At 41.2% G+C, this 24912-nt stretch overlaps 1 protein-coding gene across 1 annotated transcript in view; it reads right to left on the bottom strand.

Annotated features, from left to right (window-relative positions):
- The window catches only part of KCND2 (potassium voltage-gated channel subfamily D member 2), a 480490-nt gene extending 455891 nt beyond the window's left edge, over positions 1–24599 (bottom strand). Inside the window, exon 1 of the mRNA XM_041727330.1 lies at positions 23485–24599. Within this exon, the coding sequence (XP_041583264.1) occupies positions 23485–24599 (1115 nt within the window). The remainder of the gene's footprint in view (positions 1–23484) is intronic.
- Between the last annotated feature and the right edge of the window lie 313 nt (positions 24600–24912).

Here is a 24912-nt window from a genome sequence, read left to right as displayed (position 1 = left end):
TCAAAACCAGAAGCTTAAAAAATTCTTAGAAAATAATTGCTAAACTGGATGAAAGGTTTAGTGTTTGGGTATTATAATTGTTCTTTCTTGGCTCCTTTTATTGATGTCTCATTTCCAAGTCTGGCTCTGATTTCTTTCACCCTAGCCAACAGATCCAAAGACTATTCAAATGTTTGATTCTTTATTTCTCCAAGTATTGGAAAACTGCTTCTCTCAGTAGGTATGTATAGTATAGTACTGCATTTAAAGTGTTTTTCCGAATTTAGGTAATGAGCACCACCCAGATAATTACAATAGCTATAAAGAATTCACTTATAGACTATTTTACTATGGGCTAAAAGAGGCTTTTTCGAACAAACAATTAGTATTCCCGTAAGATCACACTACAGGCACATTTTGAGTTTTGGTTTTGAAAAAGTGAAGGATAATATGAAACTAATTATTAGCACTAAGTCTTTCTCAGGAGAATTATTTGAAATAGGAAATTCACTTTTAGAGATTAAATTGAAATGGAGATTTCCTCTCTCCATGGTCCTAGGAATTAAACTTAATGAGATCCAGTACTTGGAATCCTTCTGAAAATTTGTGGGACAAAAGTCACAATTAGAAGTATGACCTCAAACACTTCACTTGGAAGAAATGGTGCATAAAACACAGCTTCCCAGAACTGGGAAAAATGTCAACCTCAAGACACAACACTTACACTTTTTATGTGCTGTACATGAATGCAAATCCTGACCCTACCAAAACGAGGCTGAATGACTCTATATAAATACCCCAGATCCGGCAAGATATATGCCAACCTTTTCAATGTGTGAAAAAAAACAGAATTAACTCTTTAGTACTATACATTAGAAAAAAGTCAAATTGCCTGAGGTTATACTTGAGTATTCAGTGTTTACCTCAAAAATATCCGCGAACCCCTGCTGTGGGGTTCCAGCTCAGCTGTTGTGCATCCTTCCTTGGGGGAACAGTTAATAGCTGCTCTAAATTATTGGGTGTATCAGAAGCTCAAATTCAATGTCATACAGGGGAGCTTAATCGCAGGGATCCTAGAGTCAGAAGGCTTGCACTTGAATCCCAGCTTCCCTACGTTTGGACTCTGAGTTTGCACACCCCATCAGCAAAATAGTGATAAAAGTTGCATTAATCTATAAAGTTGTTGTAAGGCAAAAACTAGAGAATCCATGTCAAACCATCAGCATCTCTGCTGGTCCATAGCAAATATTAAATACACGATACCTAGTATTTGCATTGTTGCTTTCATGCTCTCCTTACCCCCCTAATGACCTTCCCACTCTCCATCTCTATGGTTTTTGATAGCCCATATGCATCCTTAAATATTTCAATCAAGACTCACTACCAGCACTCTTGCTATGAGATTCCCTGCTAGATTAGGTGTCCCTCTGCAGGGCTTCTAGAATTCCCTGGTATAACTCTATGACTGCACTCTGCACCTGAAGGTAGAACTTTCTCTGTGTGCGCGTGTGCATGCGTATGTGCACGGGTGTGTGTGAGACTCCACTACGGCGTAAGCCTTCAAGGCAGAAGCTATGCCTCATTAATTTGTATCCTTAACACTTAGCAGGAGCATGCCTATGGTGGGTACTCAAATATTTGCTGAATAAATGAAAGAAAAGAATCTTGATATTTTCTAACAGCTACTGAAACAGAAGATTATAATATCCTTGCAGCCAAAGCTGAACTAAACTGATGTTTTATTGAGTTTGCTTCTTTGCCATCAATATGAATCCTTAGTGCTATATATTGAAAATCATTATCTCCAAGCCAAGACAATTTCCCTTTATAAATAGAATGCTGCATATTTTTATCAAAACCAATATAAACGTCAGCAAAATAATGTATTCAATGCCAAGAGTATTAGATCAAATTAAGTTAGAAACAGGTCTTAACCTCCGAAACTTTATAATATAGGGGACAGAGAGTACAAAATGAATAAACATAGATATTTTTCTTTTTTTAACATAGATATTTTTCAAATATATTTTGTATGTATTTGTGTGTATATGTACCCATGTGTGTATCTATGATATGTATATAATAGAAACTTGGAAAAATTAAATGTACAATAGGTCCGAGTCCTTACTGAACAAGCATATTTTTCTTGCACATCTTTGCCATGTTAATGATTAAGATATTATTTCCTAAAAAGTAAAATAGAAATAAAATATTATTCCATTATAGGAATGACTTTTAGTCAAGTCCTAATGGATTTTTAGTAAACTCAGAGACCATATTTTTTTCTTAAGATTTTTTGGAGACAGACAGAGAGAGCAGAGATACAGGCAGAGGGAGATGGAGAGGGAGAGAGAAACCAAGCAGACTCTGCACTGAGTACAGGGCCCAAGGCAGGGCTCGAACTCATGACCCTGAGATCACGAAACTAAGAGTCAGACAGACACTTAATTGACGTGCCACCTAGGTGCCCCAAAGTCAGGCCCTGTTCTAAGATACTTGTTATGACCTATATGTATATTCTTCCTGCATTTTAAGTTAGATGAAAATGTCTAGATACATACGTATTTTGTAATCATGCCTTTTTATTTTATATAAAATAAAATATTACTTTTATTTTATTACTAATTATGATAAGATCTAGCGATTTGATGAGACATAATACAATAAAAAAAAATTACTTCCAGGGAGAAAAAAAAAGATTAAGATTGTTAAAAATACTGTTCATCTGTGTATCAAGGGTAAGCTGGCATCATTTTCTGACTTAATGTATGTCCATCATTGCTGACATGAGTTACCAATAAGCAAGTCAGATAAGAGTCTACAACTAACTGCCCTTCGTACTCCATAGACTCTATTTCTAAAGTCGTGACACAATCGATCCTCTCTGCTATAATCAATGTATATTTTATCCAAATACGCTTAGGCGAGAACTTTAGATAGAAGATGTTAGAGAACTTTTTCCTCCTGCAATAAGGTAAAATAAACAGGGCTCCATCACCTACCCATCTTCTCACTAAAGGATTTTAGAGAACGGCTGCGTTAAGGGCTGTGTTTCATCTTAAGTGACTTCAGTCACGAAACTTGCAAATCACAACCCAACACGTGCCTAGAATACCCTGTGATAAGAGTCTTGGTAAATCTACTTCGAGAATCAAAAATTTAGTTTGGTCATTGCTGGTCCTGACGCAGTCTGAACTAAGCCTTTTCTGTGGCACTTCTACCTCCAGAAAAACAGTTACAGTCCTCCCACTAGTCATGTGACAGTATAATTTCAAAGTCTGCATATTCTCTGTGGACAATGCTCATGTTTTACAGACAAACAGAAGTGACATCAATTCTTTCTATGTCATATTTTGCTCACCTAGGAAATAAAAGCAATGCCTTACGATGGAGAATCACACGTGACAAGAAATAATGCATGTGAATGAAGCAGAGGGGAGCACAGTGCAGGACCCGGGTAAGCACTCATGAAATGAGAGCTTCTGTTGATGATGATGATGATGATGATGATGATGATGATGATTGCCATTTCATCCCTCGGAATGAATTAGATCAAGTAAGAGGGAACAGGAAAGCTGCATGTGTCTGAGCCTTTTCCTGCATCCATCCCAGCTGTCTTAATAGGCTCATTATTGATGATCCTCCTAGGGACGGAGTGGAAAAATTATCAGAAACCTGAATGAAGCTCAGCCTCTGGTCAGACAGAACCAGAATACCCCATGGGTGTGAGAACAACTCGATTAGGATTTTTAATACACTCTTTCTTTCTCGTCTCCCTCGTCTACTGGACTTCCAATGTCCAGATAGATGCTTCTGGGTACAATGATCTAGATGAACACTTCCATTGATGAAAGGGCTCCTTTATAGCTTTCCCAGAAGAGCATCATCTATTCTGTGTTCTGTTTCATTTTTATAACACAATTAAACAGACTCATGGAGAAGCTTGAGCCACGTAGCTAGGTAACACTCAAACAATGCATTTTTATTAGCTCCTGGAATGGAATTTAACAAAGATTTTTTTTTAAATCTAGTAGAATTATCCTTGAGTAGTAGATACTGTAAGTACAGAGAAGGAAGAAATGGTTTTATAGCATTTCCAATAAAAAAATAAAAGGCCTGTTATCTCACCACAAGATCGATACAAGTCATTGCCTTTAGGTCCCATTCAGAGATACACAGTGTTAGTGTCATGGCAGGTCATGATCTCAATGTACTTTCTTCCAGTCAGATCAACTTCAGAGGGTTTGTGATCAAGGCAATGAAGAGGGTCCAGAAAACACATTACATAGCAAAGTTTAAACGACTTAGGGAAGTTCACCCCAACAGAGAAAAACCTAAGGAGGGACATGATAGCTCTCTTCAAGTACAGCCCTACAAAAGGATGTGGAAAAAGAGAACTCATTCTGTTCAATCTCAAAAACCTAATTTGGATAAGTGGGTGATAGATGAAGGTGTCCTGGTCAGCACAATTTTTTAAAAACTTGATAAAAAAAATAAATTGAGTCCTGCTGCAAAGAAACGGGCTGCCCTAAACTTCCAAATATACAGAATATTCAAAAAGTTCATAGAAGGCCATATAAATAGAGAGACCATACCAGAATCTTTCAACTGGAGGAAGTTTGAACTAGGTGACCTAGAGGAAAACTGCTAGTTTCAAGATTCTACGGTTCTTAGAAAGATCTACTGTTCGAAAAATGCCTGGTAAATGTCTGTACCTCTGAACATGCCACTGAATTCATGTAAGGATCATGAATTAGGATGGCTTAAGCAACGAAGAGGAAATCGAGGGATTTGGGTACCACTGCAAACAAGTGGAAATTAATTAGGACAAAGGGAGGAGAGCCACGAAGAAAATTGAGAAGTAATATTTAAATTAATTGCTTTCTTGTCATAGAAATGCATCTTTCAAACTATGACTGACTGCCACAGCGGCACCTGCCTGGCTCAGTCGGTAGAGCCGCAATTCCTTATCTCAGGGTTGCAAGTTTGAGCCCCAATGTCTGGTATAGAGATTGCTTAAAAATAAAATCTTAAACAAACAAAAAAACCCCAAAATATATCTGGAACATTTACAATAAAGACCCACTTAATCTGTTGCAATATAATTATCTCTGAAACAACATATATTTACATTAGAGAGCAAATATAATATTCTAGATCGTAATACTGCATTATCTATCCACTTATGTTGCTCACCGGTTAAAACCATAATGGGTATGGGCGATCTTAAACTATTCGTAAAAAAGCAAATACCAATTACGTTTGCCAACAAAAAAATTAAGAGGAAAAACAACACGTTTAGAGATCCGTTCAGAAGTGAGCTTACATGCCTGAATTTAAATAAAAGCTTAAAGACAAAAATAAATAAAAATTAATGCTTAAAGGGTAAAATAAAAACAAAAAGCGAGCTTCCATGCATCCCAGCCATTGTTTCCTATTAACTAGGACAGGCCTAAAAAGAGGAAGAGAGGTACCGCCCGGACAAAACCCACGTTCAAATACTCTGGCAATTCCATATCCTCCAGACTCTCTAACCTGGCCACAAGGGTTGAGGGTGGACTTTTGCTCTTTCCCACGCAGGCAAGCGATCGCTCACTCCAAAGCATTAGAAAGTTCCTCACACATTTTCTATCACACAAACACCAACATATTTTTACACCGCGTGCAGGCTCTGCGGAGTCAGTCACAGTGCGGAGAGCCAGGATTTAAAATCCCAGCTTCGTGCAGAACTTATTCTCTCATACTTGTGTCTCTTCTTCGCAGTGCCAAGCGCATTTTCTGGCACGTAGGAAGAGTCAATAAATTGAGTTAAATCCAATCAGGATTCTGGGTTGACTTGCTAAGTTTTGTGTACTCCTGTGCATCTGTTTTCCTGTGTTTCTGGGTATCGTATTTGTTTCTGCTAAACAACGGTGTTCTGCTGTGTCAGACCGTGGGCAACACCTAATGCACATCAGTTTCACGGATCATCGATAAATACCCAACTTCACGTGGTGGTGAGAGCCAGAGCGTCACAGAGAGCTGCGTTATAGCGAGCTAATGTGTCACGTCGCAGATTATGTGGGAGTCTCAAGGGTTAAGACCATAAAAGGAGATTCAAGACTCACCTAATTCAATCTCTGCTCTATCCTCCTGCTAAAATTGTGTCTCTCGTTTCATAAATATAACTCAAATTTTTATGTGCTCAGAAGGACATTTGTAATTTACTATTCCATGCATTCCATAGACACTGACTGATCACTTAGGAGCGTCGAACACGCAAGAAAGGTAAAAGCACATACAAGAACCAGTATAACTGAGAAGTGAAGGGATGATGATTTACGCTGTAATGATCACGTTCAAATCCATTCATGGCGGAATTTATTAAGATCCAAAAAGTGACAGGCGATCCCAGATTTTTGTTCAGTCAACATTCAACAGACATTTTAGTGCCAAAGGAACCTACACACTGTGCCCAGAAAACGCTCTGCATTTTTTCTGCCACTGAGACTTTGCTTGTGCCAGGTAAGGAAACTCCCCTCTATCCCCCACTATGGCTGTCACCACTAATGGGTCATGGGACCCATTACTGGTGACCCCGGACAAGCCTGAGAATTTTCTCATCAGTCACACAGGAAACATCCGAATTCTAACAGAGTTAGCATGCAAGAAAAAATATATATATTTATAATCTCATAGCTCTTAGTAATATGGGATGGTGAGTAATGTGCCCGCTAGACAATACTCTATGTCTAATGGTTTTGCATTAGATTTAGAAATATTCTCTATATGGCCATTACTTATGCTGATTGTCTATAAAAGCTAAGGGCATAATATTTCCTGATGGCATAAATCTGGAAATTATCATCTGAAGCTCAGAAGAATGGCCCGGGGTAGATACGTATAGCTATGAGCCAACAGCATGGAGATGCGAGAACAGTACAGAATGTAAGGGAATTCTTTCAAAGGTTAAGGGAAATGGATAAGGATTTGGAAAACAGTTTTATAGAGGAATCAATCAGCGTACTAAAAAAGTGTCAAAACTCTAGAAATTTATTTCATGTACAATGTTTTTAATGTATGTTGAGCTGAAGATGGCACCTGTGGAAATTGTATCTCTGTATATAGATATGTGGGCATCCAAGGACGTGTAGTTGAGAGAGAAGCAGCTGGAAAATACAGGTGACTCTTTTTTTTTTTTTTTTTTTTTACAGGTGACTCTTGAACAACATGGGTTAGAACTACCCAGGCCCACTGTTTCATGGATTTTCTTTGTTAAATACACTACAGGACCTGACATGTATTTCCTCCTTCTTATGATTTTTTAATGATTTTCTTAAAAACATTTTTTCCTCTAGCTTACTTTATTGTAAGACTACAGTATATATAATAAGTAGAGGCTTTCAACAAGAGGCTGTGGGGAGTTAAGGTTTTGGGGAGTCAAAAGTCATCCACAGATTTTCGACAATGCATGGGGGGGCACTGGCACCCCAAACCCCAGATGGTATAAGGGTCAACTGTGTTTATGAGTGATGTAAGTTCCCAAAATAGATTGGACCTTTAACTCTAAAGTAAAAAGATTTTTAAAAAAAAAAATCTAAAATCTTTACTCAGTATCTGTGATCCACAAAGCAACATTCTATAAAACCTGTGGGGGAGATTTCAACTCAAGTAGGAGGTTCTTAGAAGAGAGAACTTTTGTCAGCAGGCATGTTGAGGCACCCTACAACACAAGTCTACAGGTCGGGCATTATAGATCTATGGATTTTGTTTTCCTTATTTGGTTTCTAGAGGTACCAAAAATAAACAAATATAATGAAAGTATAGAAACAATTTTTTTTAAATGTATGCCTAGCTCTTCAGGAAAACCAATTCCTCTTAAATCAACTAAAATAAAGGTGAGGAGCGCCTAGATGGCTCAGGTGGTGATGAGGGGACCCATCAGGGTAGGCTCTCCCTTGCCCCGCCGTAAGAGATTATCTCCTTACATATCTCTCTCCGGTTCCCCCTCCCTCTCCATATATATTCTGTTCAGGAAGAAAGGCTTTGCAGAGGGATCGTCAAGACTCTCCTTCCTTCTACCTGATGTGGGATAAACCTGCATCATCTAAATGACCCCAGTTCAAACCAAGATTTCAGAGTGTCATGTCAAACCTCCTGATCTTAACATTAAGTTAACATTTGAGTTTGCAGAAGATCATGTGTATCAGAACCTTTATAATTGAATCACAACTTTGCAGTATTGGTTTCCTCTTTTTGTGAGAGTTGATAACCAGAAATCCTGTAGCCACAGCTAATCGGGAGTAGCTCCTCCTCCAAGGCAGGAAGCGAATGTCAATCCCCGGCCACGTTAATCTTCAATAGTCCTTCCACGAGGTGGCTCTCTCTGCACCCTGACCGCGTACTGCCTACTTCCCTCTGTCTACCAGGAAAGAACACGAAGTCATTTTGGACAGGCTAACATCATGAAAAGCCAACTAAATAGCTCAACATCAAATCAGCCATTCCGTAGATTTTTAACATAAAACCTCCTTTTATGCTCCATTAGGATCTAAGAACCCACCAGTAATTTGTTTTCTATCTTTAGATCTTCTACAGTTCAAATCTCTAACATGTGATTAAGAATTATCCTCTTTGGAAAGTAAATCCTTTCAAATCAACTTTCCGTTTACATAGTAGGAAAAAAAAGAGGGGAAGAGGAGAGAAAATATATTTACCCAAAGAAAATTTCAATCTCACGAGATTTAGACAACCTTCATGCATGGTGCTGTTTTGTTTTGCTCCTCATGAGCTTTTCCCTCCTTCTGAGGCTCTGATCCAAGATTCCATGTTCTTTAACTTTCATTATGACCAACTGGTCAATTAACCTAGGCTTCCACTAAGGACAGCTCAACCCACCCATCCCTGACAGTTAAGAAATCAATGCCCTTAAAAACTTACAACACTCAATTCCTCCGAAGGAATCAGCTGCATCTTCTTTATTCCAGTTTTCTCCCAAATACGAGTACTAATGGTTACTATCCATGAAAACCCATTTCGTAGCACAAGATAGCATAGGGCTTTTGCAATAAAGAATCAGGTTATCACCTATATTCAAGATTACTGAATTTCTATCCATGTTTCTCTCTGTACACATTCATTCATGTATATTGAAAACTATCACTTCCACAACTTTGTCTGGATCATAATTTAACATGGTTTCTTTTTACCTCATTTCAAAATTCCAGCCCAAGGTCAGTAATATTCCAGGATGATAACAATAGAGATAGGCTCAAGACACATTCTTACAGATCAATGGTCTTAAAATTTGATGTAAAAAGTAAAAATGCAGTTGTCATGGCTCCCACCTCCAGAGATTATTTAAATGGTTTTAGGTGAAAGCCAAGAATATGCATTTTTAATGAGTGCCCCAGGTTGTCCTAATTCTGGTGGCCTTCAGTCCACACGGAGAGAAATGTCACTTGGAATTTGCTAAACTCTACACATGCATCTCATTATCTGGAAGTTATATATTTTGATCACATCATTTGTATTCCCTATGAAAATGCCTTCATGTTCCTGCAATATTATGTACTTTGCATAAAAAGCCCAAATCAAAAATAGTTCTAAATATTTTGTGAAGCTCTTTGGTGCAGATGCTGTTTATTATGTGGGTAAATAACCAGCTTATGAGATCAACCTGACCAGATTATTTTAGACTCTACATCTTCTAAAAAGAAACTCCTCAGGAATTAAGACAGAGGATAAACAGAGCTGTGAAATATGCTACACTTTCCTTCTTTTCTTTGGCTGCCAGGAAATTCAGAGCTGATCTTACGTTCACTATGCCTTTATTTAACATCATTGTCTTTTCTCCCTTCATCTTTAATACTTGGCACTTGCTTATTTAATCTTTTGGTTTATTTGATAGTAAATTGTTTCAAATCCTCTCTCAAAATTGGTGGAGTTAAAAAAATTATAATAAAGGAATGATTAAGCATGTAATTCCAAAACAAGTTTGCCAGAGACATAAAATTTTTATAATTTGGTAACCCAAGTTCATGAAGTGTTGAATTTTCAGTAACAATAAAAAGATTTATAGGATGACTCAAAATTCCAGTTTCTAAATAGGAAATACCTCTTGACTTAAGGTGTGTCTTCAATCAGTATCTCTTCATTTTCAAAAATCATTTCCTGCCTCATTGTCTATTGGGTGACCCAGAGAGACCTTTTCCCCTTCTTTCCCTTCTTTCCCTCTCTCTTCCTTCCGTTCTTCTTTCCAAGCTGTACATACTTATGTCTACAATTTGATGGGTTTGGGGATAAATATACACCCATGAAATCATCACTACCATCAAGGCCACAGACATATTCATCACCTCCCAAACCTCCTCCCTGCTCCCTTACTACATTTTTATGTGAAAAAGTACTATATTTAATATTATTATATCATAATGTAATAATAATCCCTCATATAGCACCTCGGTAGGAGGTCAGAACTTCACATACCTGCATTTAATTTCCATGCAAGTCCTATGAGGTTGGTATCACTAACCCATTTCTGCAAATGGGGGGTCTTACGTAAAAAGAATTTAAGTTAACGTGACCAACATCATTGAGCTGGTATTTAAATCCAGGCCATTTCTAATATATTACCCTCTATATTTAAGACCTTTCTGAGTAAGTCATCAAAAGGGTTATTGTAGAAGAGAGACTTAATTTTAAATAACATCTGGCAAGATTTTTTTATATAGGAAAAATATGAAGAGAGAGGCTTCAAATATCGCCAGAGAGTCCTTTTTTAACACAAGTTCTGTAAGCTAATGGAACAAATAATAATAATTCAAAAAGGTACAAAATGAAATATAAAATTGTTCTTCTCTGGCTTCTTTAAAGAATTATCATCAATAGTTCATTTTGTGTCCTTCCAGAAAAGTAATAGGAGACAGTATGTGTGTATCAACTTAGGCATACAGATATATTACAATATATCTGTAATTTATCTGTAATAAATATCTGTAATATTTATTTTCAGATTTATACATTTTGTATTGATGTATATGTGTTTGTGGTTTTTTTTTTAAGTATATCTGAGTGTACAAGTTAAAATAACAGATCCAGAAAGTGGACACTGTGTGATGTGGAGAATAATAAGATGGAAGTAAAAGTAATGTGAATAGTCTAAAGTGACATTTATTCAAAATTTGCCTTCAAATAGTATATTTCAGAACACGTTCCTAAAATATGCTACTTAACTGAAAAATCGACACCCTTTAATTCTGAAATAAAATAATCTTACCTTTCGTTTAGGTGATTATGAAGGTATTTGGACTCTGCCTATGAAAATAATAAAGTTCTCTGTGAAATCAATAGGCACTTTACTTTTTACTACTCTAAAACTATGTCAATCATGAATAAAAAGTGCCTTATTTTCATAGAGAAAAGTTTATAGCCATTTTGCAAATTACATTCTTTTCTTTTTTATAGGAATATTTATTTATTTTACAGGAATATGTTATCTTCTGACATTTTGTATCAAATTCATGTGATTTTGAAGGCCAAAAGCACAAATGCTGTATTAAAAAAAAGACAACGGATCAACGTATCTACACTGTAAGTTAATTACGCTTTTCAAAACACTTGCCTTTTATTGCAAACATTAAAAAAAAAGGCAAGGTCATCCATGAAGAACTGGAAATAATATTCATTTAATTTCCATAATTAAGAATTTCCTGAAATGGAGGTAATTTCCTCTTGACATTTATTCGTACATCCTGTTTCACACTAATGTATCTCCTTCTAAATGTCTGAGGTGCTTGATTTTTTCTAACTGCAGTAATATTGTGATAAATTAGATAATACGAATGGAGGAGATGTGAACAGTTTGTTGGTTGTACATGTTTGTTTGTATAAAGTTATATGTAACATTTGATAAAATACTACAGAGTGTCAGAAAAGCAACTGAACATCATTTTCAATGCTCATTCTTAATTTCACATGAATGAGTGAACCAAAGCCTTGCAAAATATTTCCAGGTTTGACGTCTTCATATTATTGGCCTTGAGTTCCAACATAAAGTCGAACAAAATGTGTCACATTATGAAAATATAAATGCAAGGTGTACCAGAGTAAATCTTTTCAGGCTGAAAAAAAAAAAAGAAAAATCCAATTACAAGTCATGGAGTTGGGATCCCTGGGTGGCGGAGCGGTTTGGCGCCTGCCTTTGGCCCAGGGCACGATCCTGGAGACCCGGGATCGAATCCCACGTCAGGCTCCCGGTGCCTGGAGCCTGCTTCTCCCTCTGCCTATGTCTCTGCCTTGTCTCTGCCACTCTCTCTCTGTATGACTATCATAAATATATAATAAAAAAAAATTTAAAAAAAAAAACAAGTCATGGAGTTAATACAATGTAAGTTAGGATTGCTGCCATTAGATTACCTGCTCATTTCAAAAAGATCAGGTAAAAATCATGCCAATAAAAAAAAAAACTTAATTTCTTCATAGTAACTTACATCTAACCATCCGCACTTCCTCTTCCCATTGCATCCAGCTGCCTCATAGAAATCATCTTTCCTGAATTTTCACTTACTAATTTGTGGCTACTGGAAGTGTCTGTCAGTTGATGCAGCAAATTTGGAAAAATTTGGCTTTATTCCCCCAAAGTTAAAATGTATTAACGTGGCAGAGGGTTACGTAGTTTCAATTTCTGCATCAAGATGAAAAGAAACCAGATCCCCATTCGAAATAAAGAAAGGCTGGTAATTATTAGAATGTAATTGCCACGGTCAACCTCACTTCCAAAAGGCAGGGAATTCCAGGGAATACTTTTTCCTTCGTGATGATCCTCAAGAACCCCAATTTATGCCATCGGAAATCACAGCTCCCCAGAGAAGTACTGGGTAGGACGCAGAATTACCTGGGACAGGTGTTCTAACGGAAACAGAATGCCAAAGCGAGGCGCCATGTGGACTTCCCCTAGAGCCAGGAACTATTTGCACAAGCCTGGGAGACACACACAAACTTGTTTTTAAATTTTTTTTTTATGCTGTTAATCCAATTCCTCTTCTTTGAAACCCAACTTCTCCCCAATTATCTGTTCACGTTTGTTTTACTCTCCAGCAGGGAGATTCTTACCAAGGCAAGGCCTCTCTAAGTTTTCACAGCATAGACACATCTGCTACATGCATGGCTCCAATTTAATTTGGGTTTAAAGATACATATCCTCTGGCGTTCTTCAGAACACGTTAACCCTTTTTACTTTCAAACTCACAGAAACAACCAAACACCTGAACAGGGATACATGTACCTACTGCAAAGTGAAAAAGAAGAAGAAGAAGAAAAAAAAAAGAATGCAAATTCTTTAAGGAGAATCCAAAGCATATATGATACTCCTGAGCACACACAGTAGAATTGACAACTGTAAGGTCTGTAAATCTATATTAAAAAAAAATAATAATCCCCACTTATTTCCCAGATAGCTCCATATCTATTGCGAAACACTTCTGTCTTTTCAGCTAAAATGTGGAAATCATTTTCTCATTTGAACTAGTCTTATTTTTGTCAGTCGGGAATACTTGAATTGCGCATTCTTATAAAATACTCCATTTTTTCTGGAAAATCTCATGAATAATTAGATATGAATTTTAAGTTAAGGTAAGTATAGTGAATCTAACACAGGATGAGGATTTATACATGGTGAATAAATTAATGTTAAAATGACCATTTAAAAAAAAAAAGTGAAATGTTCCAGAGCTTGTGCTCATTTCAATACAAAAATCATATCCTATATCCTTAGCATGCTCATAATTTTCTAACGTGTCCCCATTATGTCTCGAATAAAACCAGAGTCATTCCTGTGGTCTACAGTGTCCCCACTACCTTTCTGACAGCGTCAGCTACTGAGCCCTTCCCTGTCTTTGCTGTAATCACAGTGGCCTCGGCTGGAAGTCGCCAAGCCTCCCTTCATCCTTAGGTCTTTGCACTTTTCTTCTCTCTTCATCAAAGGCTTTAATCCGGATACTGAGAGAACTCGCTTTATCCCCTCGGTTGGCCAACAGCTTAAGTGTTTCCATTGGCAAGGTCCTGCCAGTGTCCTCCCCGATCTGTCTGCAGCACCCACCGCCAGTCGGAGTGACAGGTGGCCGCGGCCTGCTCTCTGCCTGCACCGCCAGGGCACATGGCTCGCAAGCTCGGGGGGGCCGGTCACAACGGTCACTGCGGCTCCAGTGGCTGGTGGGAAGTGATCCACAGAGTCTGGTGAGAAGTGATCCATGGAGTCTGGTGGGAAGTGATCCACGGAGTCCGGTGGGAAGTGATCCACAGGAGTCTGGTGGGAAGTGATCCACGGAGTCCGGTGGGAAGTGATCCACAGGAGTCGGGTGGGAAGTGATCCACAGGAGTCGGGTGGGAAGTGATCCACGGAGTCCGGTGGGAAGTGATCCACGGAGTCTGGTGGGAAGTGATCCACGGAGTCTGGTGGGAAGTGATCCACAGGAGTCGGGTGGGAAGTGATCCACGGAGTCCGGTGGGAAGTGATCCACGGAGTCCGGTGGGAAGTGATCCACGGAGTCTGGTGGGAAGTGATCCACAGGAGTCGGGTGGGAAGTGATCCACAGGAGTCGGGTGGGAAGTGATCCACAGGAGACTGGTGGGAAGTGATCCACAGGAGTCGGGTGGGAAGTGATCCACGGAGTCTGGTAAACTGACATGAACTCGACGGGTCACAGTTTGCCCAGCGGCTGAGGCACGTGCTGCTGGTCAAACTCTGGGTTTCCCCCACGCACGGTTACTGTTATTCTTAAAACTGAAGAGAACGAGGACAGGGGAAGAAGCAAGAAGGACAAGACCTTTCACTTTCAGAACAAAACCTTCTCATTCTCCTTGACGTTCTTTCAACTGTCGTCCTACTCTTCGACGGCATCTTTGCCCTCACTAACTTCTGTACCTCACCCCCATCCTCCCCACGCCGCTCGATAACTCAGACCTTCCTCACATCACAGACACGTGGAAATGCCAAGGCCACGCGCCCTGCGCCAGGCCCCGCGGGCACCCACACGCCCGCTTACACGGTGCGCACCCGCCTGCTAATCCTTTCAGAGAGGAACGTCTCTTCCGACAGACGACACGGGTTTTGCGTGTCACCTATAGACTTTCACTGTTTTTAAGCAGTTCCACGGGACGCAGCAATGAGTGGGCCTGGGAGGGGGAAGAAAGCGCCGGCTCGCGCGTCCTGGGCAGTGGAGGCTGAAGGACAGGACAGTGCATCTCCGTGCGGGTCCCCTACACCGGGGGGCACCTCCACATGCTCCCCGGAGGCTCTGCCACGTGTGCAGCGACCAGCCTTCGCCAGAAAGCAGCCGGGTCACAGCAACGCCCCTGGCAGCGGGAGTTCGGACTTTTGAAGCAAATTAGCCACAGAGCAAAGAGTGGAGGAGCCTCAGGCCGCCCCGTGTCCAAAGAGAAAAATGCAAAGGGCAGACTGTAGTGCAAAGACCAAACAGGCGAACAATAAAACTCCAATTTTCCTTGACACCGAACACAGGGAAAGAGGAGTTGCGGTGACACTGGGTGGCCCTGCCCTAAGGAGCTCGCCACGGTGTGCAGGTCCTCGCCTCACACGTGATTGCAAAACTTTAACACAGATTTCTCCGCATTTAGGCACTGAACTAGCAGGTACTAAGGCCTCCAAAGGTATAGACCCAAACCTCAAAAGCCTTTCTGTCTGGTTAGGAAGGCAACAAAGAAAACCACAACGTACATATATAAAATAGCACTTACTACCGGCAAGTAAAATCCCAACTACAGATGATGTAGGTACGGGAGGCTGAGAAGGCTCATGGACGAGGCCGCTGCAAAGTCTGGTTCTCGGAGGAGGACACTAAAGGCTAAACTCCCCCGGGATCTACTAAAGCGAGGAGCGGTGGTGTCGAGGCGCACAGAAACGTAGAGACGGTGTCGCACCCCTGGGTTTCTTCTCAACACCAGACCATATCCCACAGTCAAATCCAGCTGTTGTAGCCAGAAGGAGAGAAATGGCCACACACACACACACACACACACACAGGCACATGCATGTATATATATATGTGTGCATATTTACATAGATAAATATATATATTTATTGATGCTTAAATCTATAAATAACATATAAATACATAAATAATATATATTTAAATATATAGAAGTATATAGTATATATAAATATATAAATACTGCATATATAAACATATGTACTATATATGAACAAATATATACTATATATAAGCTATATATATAAATTGGACTATATATAAACATATATATTATATACAAATCTATATACTATATAGCACATATAGTACATATATCATTGTGCTCAGAAAACGGTATAGGACATATGAAGAGTTAGGGGAAAAAAAAGAGTAAAATCATTATTATAGCTCTGAAAGATAAATAATATTTCCTTTTCAGTGAATATGCTTTTCACCATTCCTGTTCCTTCCATGAAATAAAAGGTAAACTGCATGGTTTTTACAACTCAGAGGCCAGCTCTTTTTTTTTCTTTTTTCAAAAATTCAAGCAAAATAATTGATTTATCTTCTCCTTCATCAGGCCAGGCAAAATACTTACCGCCTTATGGTCTGCTTCCCAGTGGTCTAACAGCTCACTGAACAAGAACACATGCTTTTATTATGTCAGCTGGGCACCGCCAGGCTAAACCCCAGCACCGGGCAAGTACACGCAGAGGTAGCAGTGATGCTGAGAAATGGGGTGTGAGTCACAGAGAGCAGAACCAGGAGAAAATGCATTATGTTAATGAAATAAAGACAAGATGTATTCCTTTCCTTATCCCTGTAGTATCAACAGTAATCCCCAGTGAGTTATTATTACATATTCCTAGATAATGTCTTAAGGTCTTTAGGGGGGAAAATGAGTAAAAAATGAAACAAACAAAAATGCTGCCGCTGTTTAAGTGTGTGACTATCAGTAAGCCCCCAAAGGTGTCGCATCTATAAAACGATGGATTTAAAATAAATAACAACTAGGTTTCTGTCCACCAGGAATTCAGAAAGTAGGTAGTACAAAATTTGAGGTTCATTAAGTCATTGCCAAAGAGAAGTATAATTGGGATGAAGGTTTACACAAATACGACATACATGACATCAGAATTAAATGAAGTAACTATACAAATAAGACTAAGTTAACCTGTAGTCTAAAGGGAAATCCTGAAAAGAAAAAAAATATATATATATATCTTAACAAGACCCAGTGAAAATTAGAAAATAGCCCTACCCTAGTGTGCTGTACTGACAGAAAACATATGATCTCTTCCTGACATACTGCTTCTTGGCAGCCAAGTAAATATTTGTAAAAAAAAGGAAAATGCTAGGTAAATACACACATTCAAAAAATACATATGTATGTCGTGTCAAATACTACCTCCAGTCAAATGATGACTAAAACAAAATAAAGACAGCTAAAATTTGGTTGCCTGTAACACTTGTCACATTTCTCTATGTTTCCTTAAAAAGTTCATTTTCAGGGATCCCTGGGTGGCTCAGCGGTTTGGCGCCTGTCTTTGGCCCAGGGCGTGATCCTGGAGTCCCGGGATCGAGTCCCGCATCGGGGTCCCCGCAGGGAGCCTGCTTCTCCCTCCTCCTGTGTCTCTGCCACTCTCTCTCTCTCTCTCACTCTCTCTCTCTGTCTATCATAAATAAATAAATAAATCTTTAAAAAAAAAAGTTCATTTTCAACTCCCAACAATTAACATGCTCTATAAAGATTTTTATAAAAATATATGTCATAAGGGGCCCCTGGGTAGCTCAGTGGTTGAGCGTCTGCCTTTGGCTCAGGGCGTGACCCTGGGTCCTGGGATGGAGTCCCACATCAGGGTCCCCGCAGGGAGCCTGCTTCTCCCTCCTCCTGTGTCTCTGCCTCTCTCTGGGTCTCTCATGAATAAAGAAATAAAACCATATATAAATATATGGCTTAGAGAGAGAGAGAGAGAGAGAGACTCTGAGAGCGAGCCTGGGTGGCTCAATGGGTGAAGCACCTGACTCTTGATTTCCACTCAGGTCATGATCTCAGGATTGTGAGGCCCAGCTCCTAGTCCGGAGTCTGCTTGAGATTTTCCTTTCCCTCCCCTCTGCTCCTCCCCACCCCATCGTGCACTCCCTTAACAACAACAACAACAACAACAACAACAACAACAACATATATATATACACACACACTCACACACACATATGTCACAATATGCAAAAATAAAAATGGATGTGACCCATAGCACGGCTCCGCATCGGAAAGATACAGTTGGTACTTCCCAACTTGTAAAGATGTTTTTGATGAACGGGTCTAGCAATATTTATGTGCAGATGCTGATGCAGGGGAAAGTAATTCTTCTCATTTTGAGTAATAACTGGGTAAACCAGAAGTTTCTATGTAAACGATTCCACAAGATATACTCCCAATGTTCCCCAAAGCTATGGAGTCAGAATAGTGATGGTTAGCAGGAAAATATTTATTTTTTTAGAGTCTTATATGACCACACTAAGTTTTCTGAGAGCATTGATGTAATTCGGCCGTATTTGTTTCTGACGACAGCACACTATAAATGAACTTCTTTTTTCCCAGATTTGTTCAGGAATCAGAATATAATTTTTGAGTTAAAAATCATAAAATTGCATTTTAAACATAAACTCTATGGAACTGCCACATAGTAGCTTTCTTTCTCATAGGGAAAACTTTGACGAAAGCAACTCTTTTAAAATTAAAGTGGTGGAAGACAGAACTTATGTTTCTCAAGTTTTTAAGTTTTACGTTATGAGGAATGTGACAATCCCTGTTTTAAAAAACAAAGGTTTAAATGGTTAGTAATCGTGACCCAAAAGGCAGATGTTAAGTATACAAGCTCCTCAAATTCTTCAATGCGCCCCCTGGGACCGTTTCTAACTCACAAGTCACGGACCCAAGGTACAATGTCAACTGAAGCTGGGCCCTATTAAATATTTTTTGCCAAATCATTTTTGATTATTGATAAACATTTGGAAATTTCCTAAATTTGGCACCGTTTGAGTACCACCCCCTGAGTGACAAATAACTGGATGCTGCTATCTGCCAAAGGTCGTTCGTTAGGACAAAAGAGGAATTCCATTTTCTTTTCCTCCCAAGGCTGTTTAATAAGGCAGCAGTCAGAGCTTATATTATGGAAAGGAGGGAAGTGGGGGAGTGAAGGTCAATAAATATGCAGAGAAAGAAAAGATGAAACCGAAGAACAGATGTATACGGCTACTCTATCTAAACACGGTTCCAAAAAATCTTGCTGATATTCTTCTTTCCTGATTTTTTAAAAACTGTGCTCTTACTGTTTCTGACTTTAACAGGGGTGGGGTAGGCTTAAAATGATTCTTCAAAGCAACAGTTTTACTGGCAAATTAAATAATTAGTTATATAACAAGCATGGTTAAGCTATAGTATAGTGATATATTTGAGATTTGGGGCACAAAAATGATTATTAGATGAATACATGCGAGTTCTAAGATAGACCCACCCATTTCTTCAGACCCAAACCCAACAGAACATTGTTTCAAAGGACCTGGGAGGTAGATAAGATCTGCCAGTCCTGAATTCCAAAGCTCTTTTCTTTCCTGCTCATGTAGAAAATGTTCATACGAGCCAGATTTTTGATAGCCACTGTTTAGGGTTCCATTTTCGCTTCTATTATCATTCATTGATGAATATTAGCTCTATTAAAAATATCAGCCAACTACAAAAAGGGCTCAGAAAGTATATTGGGAAATTCTCGGTCATCTATCAGGCACAGCTTGATACTAACTCACATTACTGCATATTTTCCAGATGGTTTATGCCTGACACCTGGGCTTATAAGTAAAAAAAAAAAAAAAAAAAAAACTACAGTGAAAAGATAAATTCAGGCAATGGCTTTTGTTGAGTATTTTCTGTTCTTAAAGAAAGTAGTTGAGACACAATGCAACCAAAGACACCCAAAAAGCAGGATCTCTAAAAAAAATCTATTTCTCTAGGAAAACAAAATACATTATAAATATATTTTGATGAGGAACTGAAGACATCTAAGAAACTTTTTTTTTAGATTACAAAGCATATACTTTCTTAAATGTTCAGATATGTTTTTCAATAAATGCATTCCGATTGCATCAACATTTCTATGTCTTATAAGTACGACTGCTATATTCCATCAGGATCATTAATTAGCTTAATTTCCAGAAAATTAAAATTTTCTACTTCAGTGAAACTTGAGTCTTAAAAGTAACTCCATTTTGCTTCCAAGTTTTGAGCAAGTGTATGTACTTAATTCTTCTAATCTACTTACGTACATAACGTGTGAACTAAATTCATTTCATAGATTTGACTTGGGTCTTATGATTCAGTTTCTTAAATCATTTGAAAAAGTAGATGATTTTTTTTTCTGTTGTTTTAAGATTGTATTCATCCATTTGCAAGAGATAAGAGTGAGAGAGGGAGCAGGAGCAGGGGGCGAAGGGCAGAGGGAGAGGGAGAAGCAGACCCCCCACCCCCCCACCCCCGCCCCTGGCTGAACAGGGAGACCTATGCAGGCCTGGATCCCGGGATCCCGAGATCATGACCTGAGCTGAGGGCAGCCGCTTGACTGACTGAGCTACCCACGCTCCCCAAAAGCAGATGCTGATAAGTGTCTCATTTATATTTAAAAAAAAAAATTAATGGCTAACACTTCCTCTTTTTCTTCCCAAAAACAAAAATCAATTTCAAAATAAAACTCAAAAAATTAAAGTCATTTCATTTCAGGAAACAAATGTTAAAATAAGAATAACTTCTCATGTTTAGAATAGAACTTCTAGCCAGATGCAGTTAGCATCCCATCAACCTTCATTATAATAATACCGATACTCAATCACATACACAGTATAAGGCATTAAAATGATTCACTGACACTTCCTGAAAAACACTACCATAGACACCACATTTTTGAAAAATATATTTCCTTTTAATATTTCTTTATTTCCTCTTAAAACAGAGTTCTCTTTTTATTCATATGTATTTCTGATTTGAAGTCCTGAAAGTGATTTGCACTCTCCAATTGTTCTACCAAAGATTTCAAATGACACAAAGACAACAAGAGGCAAAACCACATATGTATATAAAATTCTCTTTGATAAGAAATGAGCACCTACACTACGCCCTCAAAATCAGTCACAGAACTACCAATAGGATAAAAAGGACATATAAACAGTAGGATTCAAATTGTCACTACTTCATTTTTTTTTTAAAGCACCAGCAGGTCTTAAAAAAAATTCGTGAAGCTGAATCAAACTCATGAGTGTCGTATTTTAGTTTAGCATCGTTTAGTAATTAAATTAGCCAAAAATTCTTCACACATAAAATATCTCATTAGTTGGCCATATGACAATACGAGAATTTCTGTTCCACGCCGCATGGCTAATAAAATTAAGTTGGCTTTAACCACACTGTCATTTAAAAAAGACAAATTAGCCAGAAACAAAACTTTAAAAAACAGCCTTGGGAAGAACTTTTTCCTACAGCCATTACCAAACCCTTATTGAACTGATTAACTTTGCAAGAAAAGCAGCTTAGGCTGAAGAAAGGGCACCAACATCACTACCTGGCTTACCTAAGAACTCATAAAAGTAAAGGGCTCTAACCATTTTATTTTATTAGATCCTATAATATAAAAATTCTGCCACTTTTCTGTAGTTTGATTAACACTAATCATTTCATCATTTCATACTTTTCCTTTTTCCTACCGTCTAAAAAAAAACACTTTAATTCTAGCTTCATATTTATTTTTTAAAAACATGATCTGGGACATGCCCCCTTGGTTGCAAAACACCATTACTCCCAAATAAAATCATACACAGAAGAATTCTACGAGGAAATTAGAAGGCTCAAAATTCTGTAATACAATCAGCCCCTGGGGACCATCAATGTCACCAGATACTGCTCTACTTTCTACGTGTATTTAACGGTCACGGGCCCATTGCCTGATGGGATCCGTAGTTTCTAAAATAAAAAATGTGTGAGAGTCACTGACTTCTTGTTTTGAAGCTACGGACCTACAGCCTCAAATAGGTTGCAAATCTCATTCTACTGCATTTTTCTAGAGTTGATCAGTTCCAGCCCTCCTATTCTAAGACTGTGCAACCTCTCAACCACACTGAAAAGGCAAAGGGTATGAACAGGTGCATACACATTACGAGATCCTTGGATCACGATATCTGTTATCTGTGTTCTATAATGTGGTAAAATAAGAATCATGGTTCTTAGAGGAAAAGTGAATGCCCAAAGTGTCTACTTTTAGGAAAATAATACTTCAAATATACCCGAGAACCTGTCATTTGGACACCTTGGGACACCTTCTGGGCATCGCAACAGACCTCAAGCACATGCATACCTTTCTTTGGATGCCAATTTTGTGTGTGTGTGTGTGTGTGTGTGTGTGTGTTTTTCCTTATCGTATCTCTCTGTATTGACACGAATCATATCATCTTTCCCCACAGTCAGGAATTCTAATGTGGTAAAATAAGAATCACAGTTCTCAGAGGAGAAATGAATGCCCAAAGTGTCTACTTTTAGGAAAATAATCCTTCCAATATACCCGAGAACCTGTCATTTGGACATCCCGGGACACTTTCTGGGCATCGCAACAGACCTCTCGCACACGCATACCTTTCTTTGGACGCCAATTTTGTGTTTCTTTTTTTTCTTTTATATTTCCTTATCATCTCTCTCTGTATTGACACGAATCATATCATCTTTCCCCACAGTCAGGAATTGCACACTTTCTCTGCATAGTCATCACTTTGGGGCATGAATGGGCAACGTGTACCGGCGGGTTCAGACTACAGACTTCCACCGCTGTAGCGTCCCCGTGCATCACAGGGGGCGGGGGAGGAGTACCCGGGAAGAGTCCTTCACGTGCATTTCGATGTTGGTTTCCCGAACCGATTAGAAAAGAGGAAAAGAGCTGCCGCCCGCCTTGCATCACCTGGACCAAGCGTCCCGGCAGGGCAGCTATGCGTGCAGCATCCTGCACCCGCGTCCCATCACATCCCATCGCGTCCCATTGCATCCTATCATGTCCCATCGCACCCCATTGCGTCCTATCACGCGTCCCATCGCGTCCCATCACATCCCATCACGTCCTATCACGTGTCCCATCGCGTCCCATCGCGTCCCATCGCGTCCCATCGCGTCCCATCGCGTCCCATCGCGTCCCATCGCGTCCCATTGCATCCTATCGCGTCCCATCGCATCCCATCGCGTCCCATTGCGTCCCATCGCATCCCATCACGTCCTATCATGCGTCCCATCGCATCCCATCGCGTCCCATCGCATCCCATCGCGTCCCATCGCGTCCCATCGCATCCCATCACGTCCCATCACGTCCTATCAAGCGTCCCATCGCATCCCACTGCGTCCCATCGCGTCCTATCATGCGTCCCATCCGTCCCATCGCATCCCATCACGTCCCATCGCGCGTCCCATCGCGTCCCATCACGTCCCCCCCTTCCCACCTCGCAGGGCACCTACCCTAGCGTCGTCATGGTGACGATGGTATACCAGAAGGCCGCGGGGATGCTGGTGAACTTGCTGGCCGAAGACCCCTTCTCGGCGTAGAACATGACGGTGGCAAAGATGATGATGGCCATGGTGAGCGAGAAGAGCAGGAAGCCCAGTTCCGAGGCGCAGCTCTTGAGCGTGTACCCCAGGATGCGCAGGCCCTGCGAGTGGCGGGAGAACTTGAAGATGCGGAAGACGCGGAAGACCCGCAGCGTGACGAAGGCCCCGCTGACGTCCTCGTTGTCCGTCATCACCAGCCCGATGTAGTAGGGCAGGATGGCCACCACGTCGATGATGCTCATGACGCTGCGCACGAAGCGGTAGCGGCTGGGGGCGGCGGCCAGGCGCAGCAGGTACTCCACGGTGAAGATCATGACGCACGCGGTGTCCAGGCAGAGGAAGGCCACGGCGTAGCGCTCCCCGCACGGCAGCTCCTTGGCGTGGCCCGGGCTGGCGCCGCACGGCACGGTCTCCACCACGTTGGCGATGACCGACACGGCGATGAAGAAGCCGGTCACGTAGTAGAAGACGAGCGCCATGGTGCTGGTGTGCGGGTTCTCGAAGGCGCGCCACACCCTCTGGCGCGCGGTCATGCTGGGCAGCGCGCTCTCCCCGCCCGTGTCCGTGTCCGCGTCGTCCTGCAGCCGCTCGGCGTTCTCGCGCCGCCGGTCCTTGTACTCCTCGTAGCAGCAGTCGCCGATGATCTCGGGGATGAGGCCGAAGAAGGCGAGCTCCTCGTCGTAGGCCGAGATGCACTCGTGGCGCGGGTAGTGCAGCTTCCCGGTGCGGTAGAAGTTGAGGATGTGCCGGAAGATGTCGGGGTCGCGGTCGAAGAAGTACTGCTGGCTCTCGGGGTGGTAGAAGAAGTCCCGCTCCGAGCTGCCCAGCAGCGTGTCCGGGTAGCGCTCCAGGGTGTCCTGCCACGTCTGGAAGCGGGTGCCGCTCACGTTGAGCACGATCAGGGCGTCCTGAGTCCGCTTGCGCTCCTGCCGCGGCGGCGCGGGCATGGGCCCCGAGGCCACGGGCATCCAGCCGATGGCCGCGGCGCGCGCGAAGGGCAGCCAGGCCGCCACGCCCGCCGCCATGGCCCCGACGGAGGCGGCCCCGGCGGGGGCGAGCGCGAGGGTCACGCGGGGCAGGGGCAGGGGCAGGGCCCGGGCCGCGGTCCCGGGGCCGAGGCAGCGACGCACGTGCGCGCGCGCGCGCCGCTCGCTGGACCCGCGGCGATGGCTTCAGACGGGCGTCCCACGTGCGCGCCGACACGCCTGGCGGGTGCGGGAGCGGGAGCGGGAGCAGCTGCGGGTCCCCGTGCAGGTGCAGCTGCAAGTACAGGTGCGGGAGCGGGTGCAGCTGCGGGTCCCCGTGCAGGTGCAGGTGCAAGTACAGGTGCGGGAGCGG

Source organism: Vulpes lagopus, chromosome 13 (assembly GCF_018345385.1).
Source record: "Vulpes lagopus strain Blue_001 chromosome 13, ASM1834538v1, whole genome shotgun sequence".
Classification (NCBI taxonomy): Eukaryota; Metazoa; Chordata; class Mammalia; order Carnivora; family Canidae; genus Vulpes; species Vulpes lagopus.
Note: the sequence above shows the minus strand (reverse complement) of the source record. Positions and strands in the feature narration are given on the sequence as shown.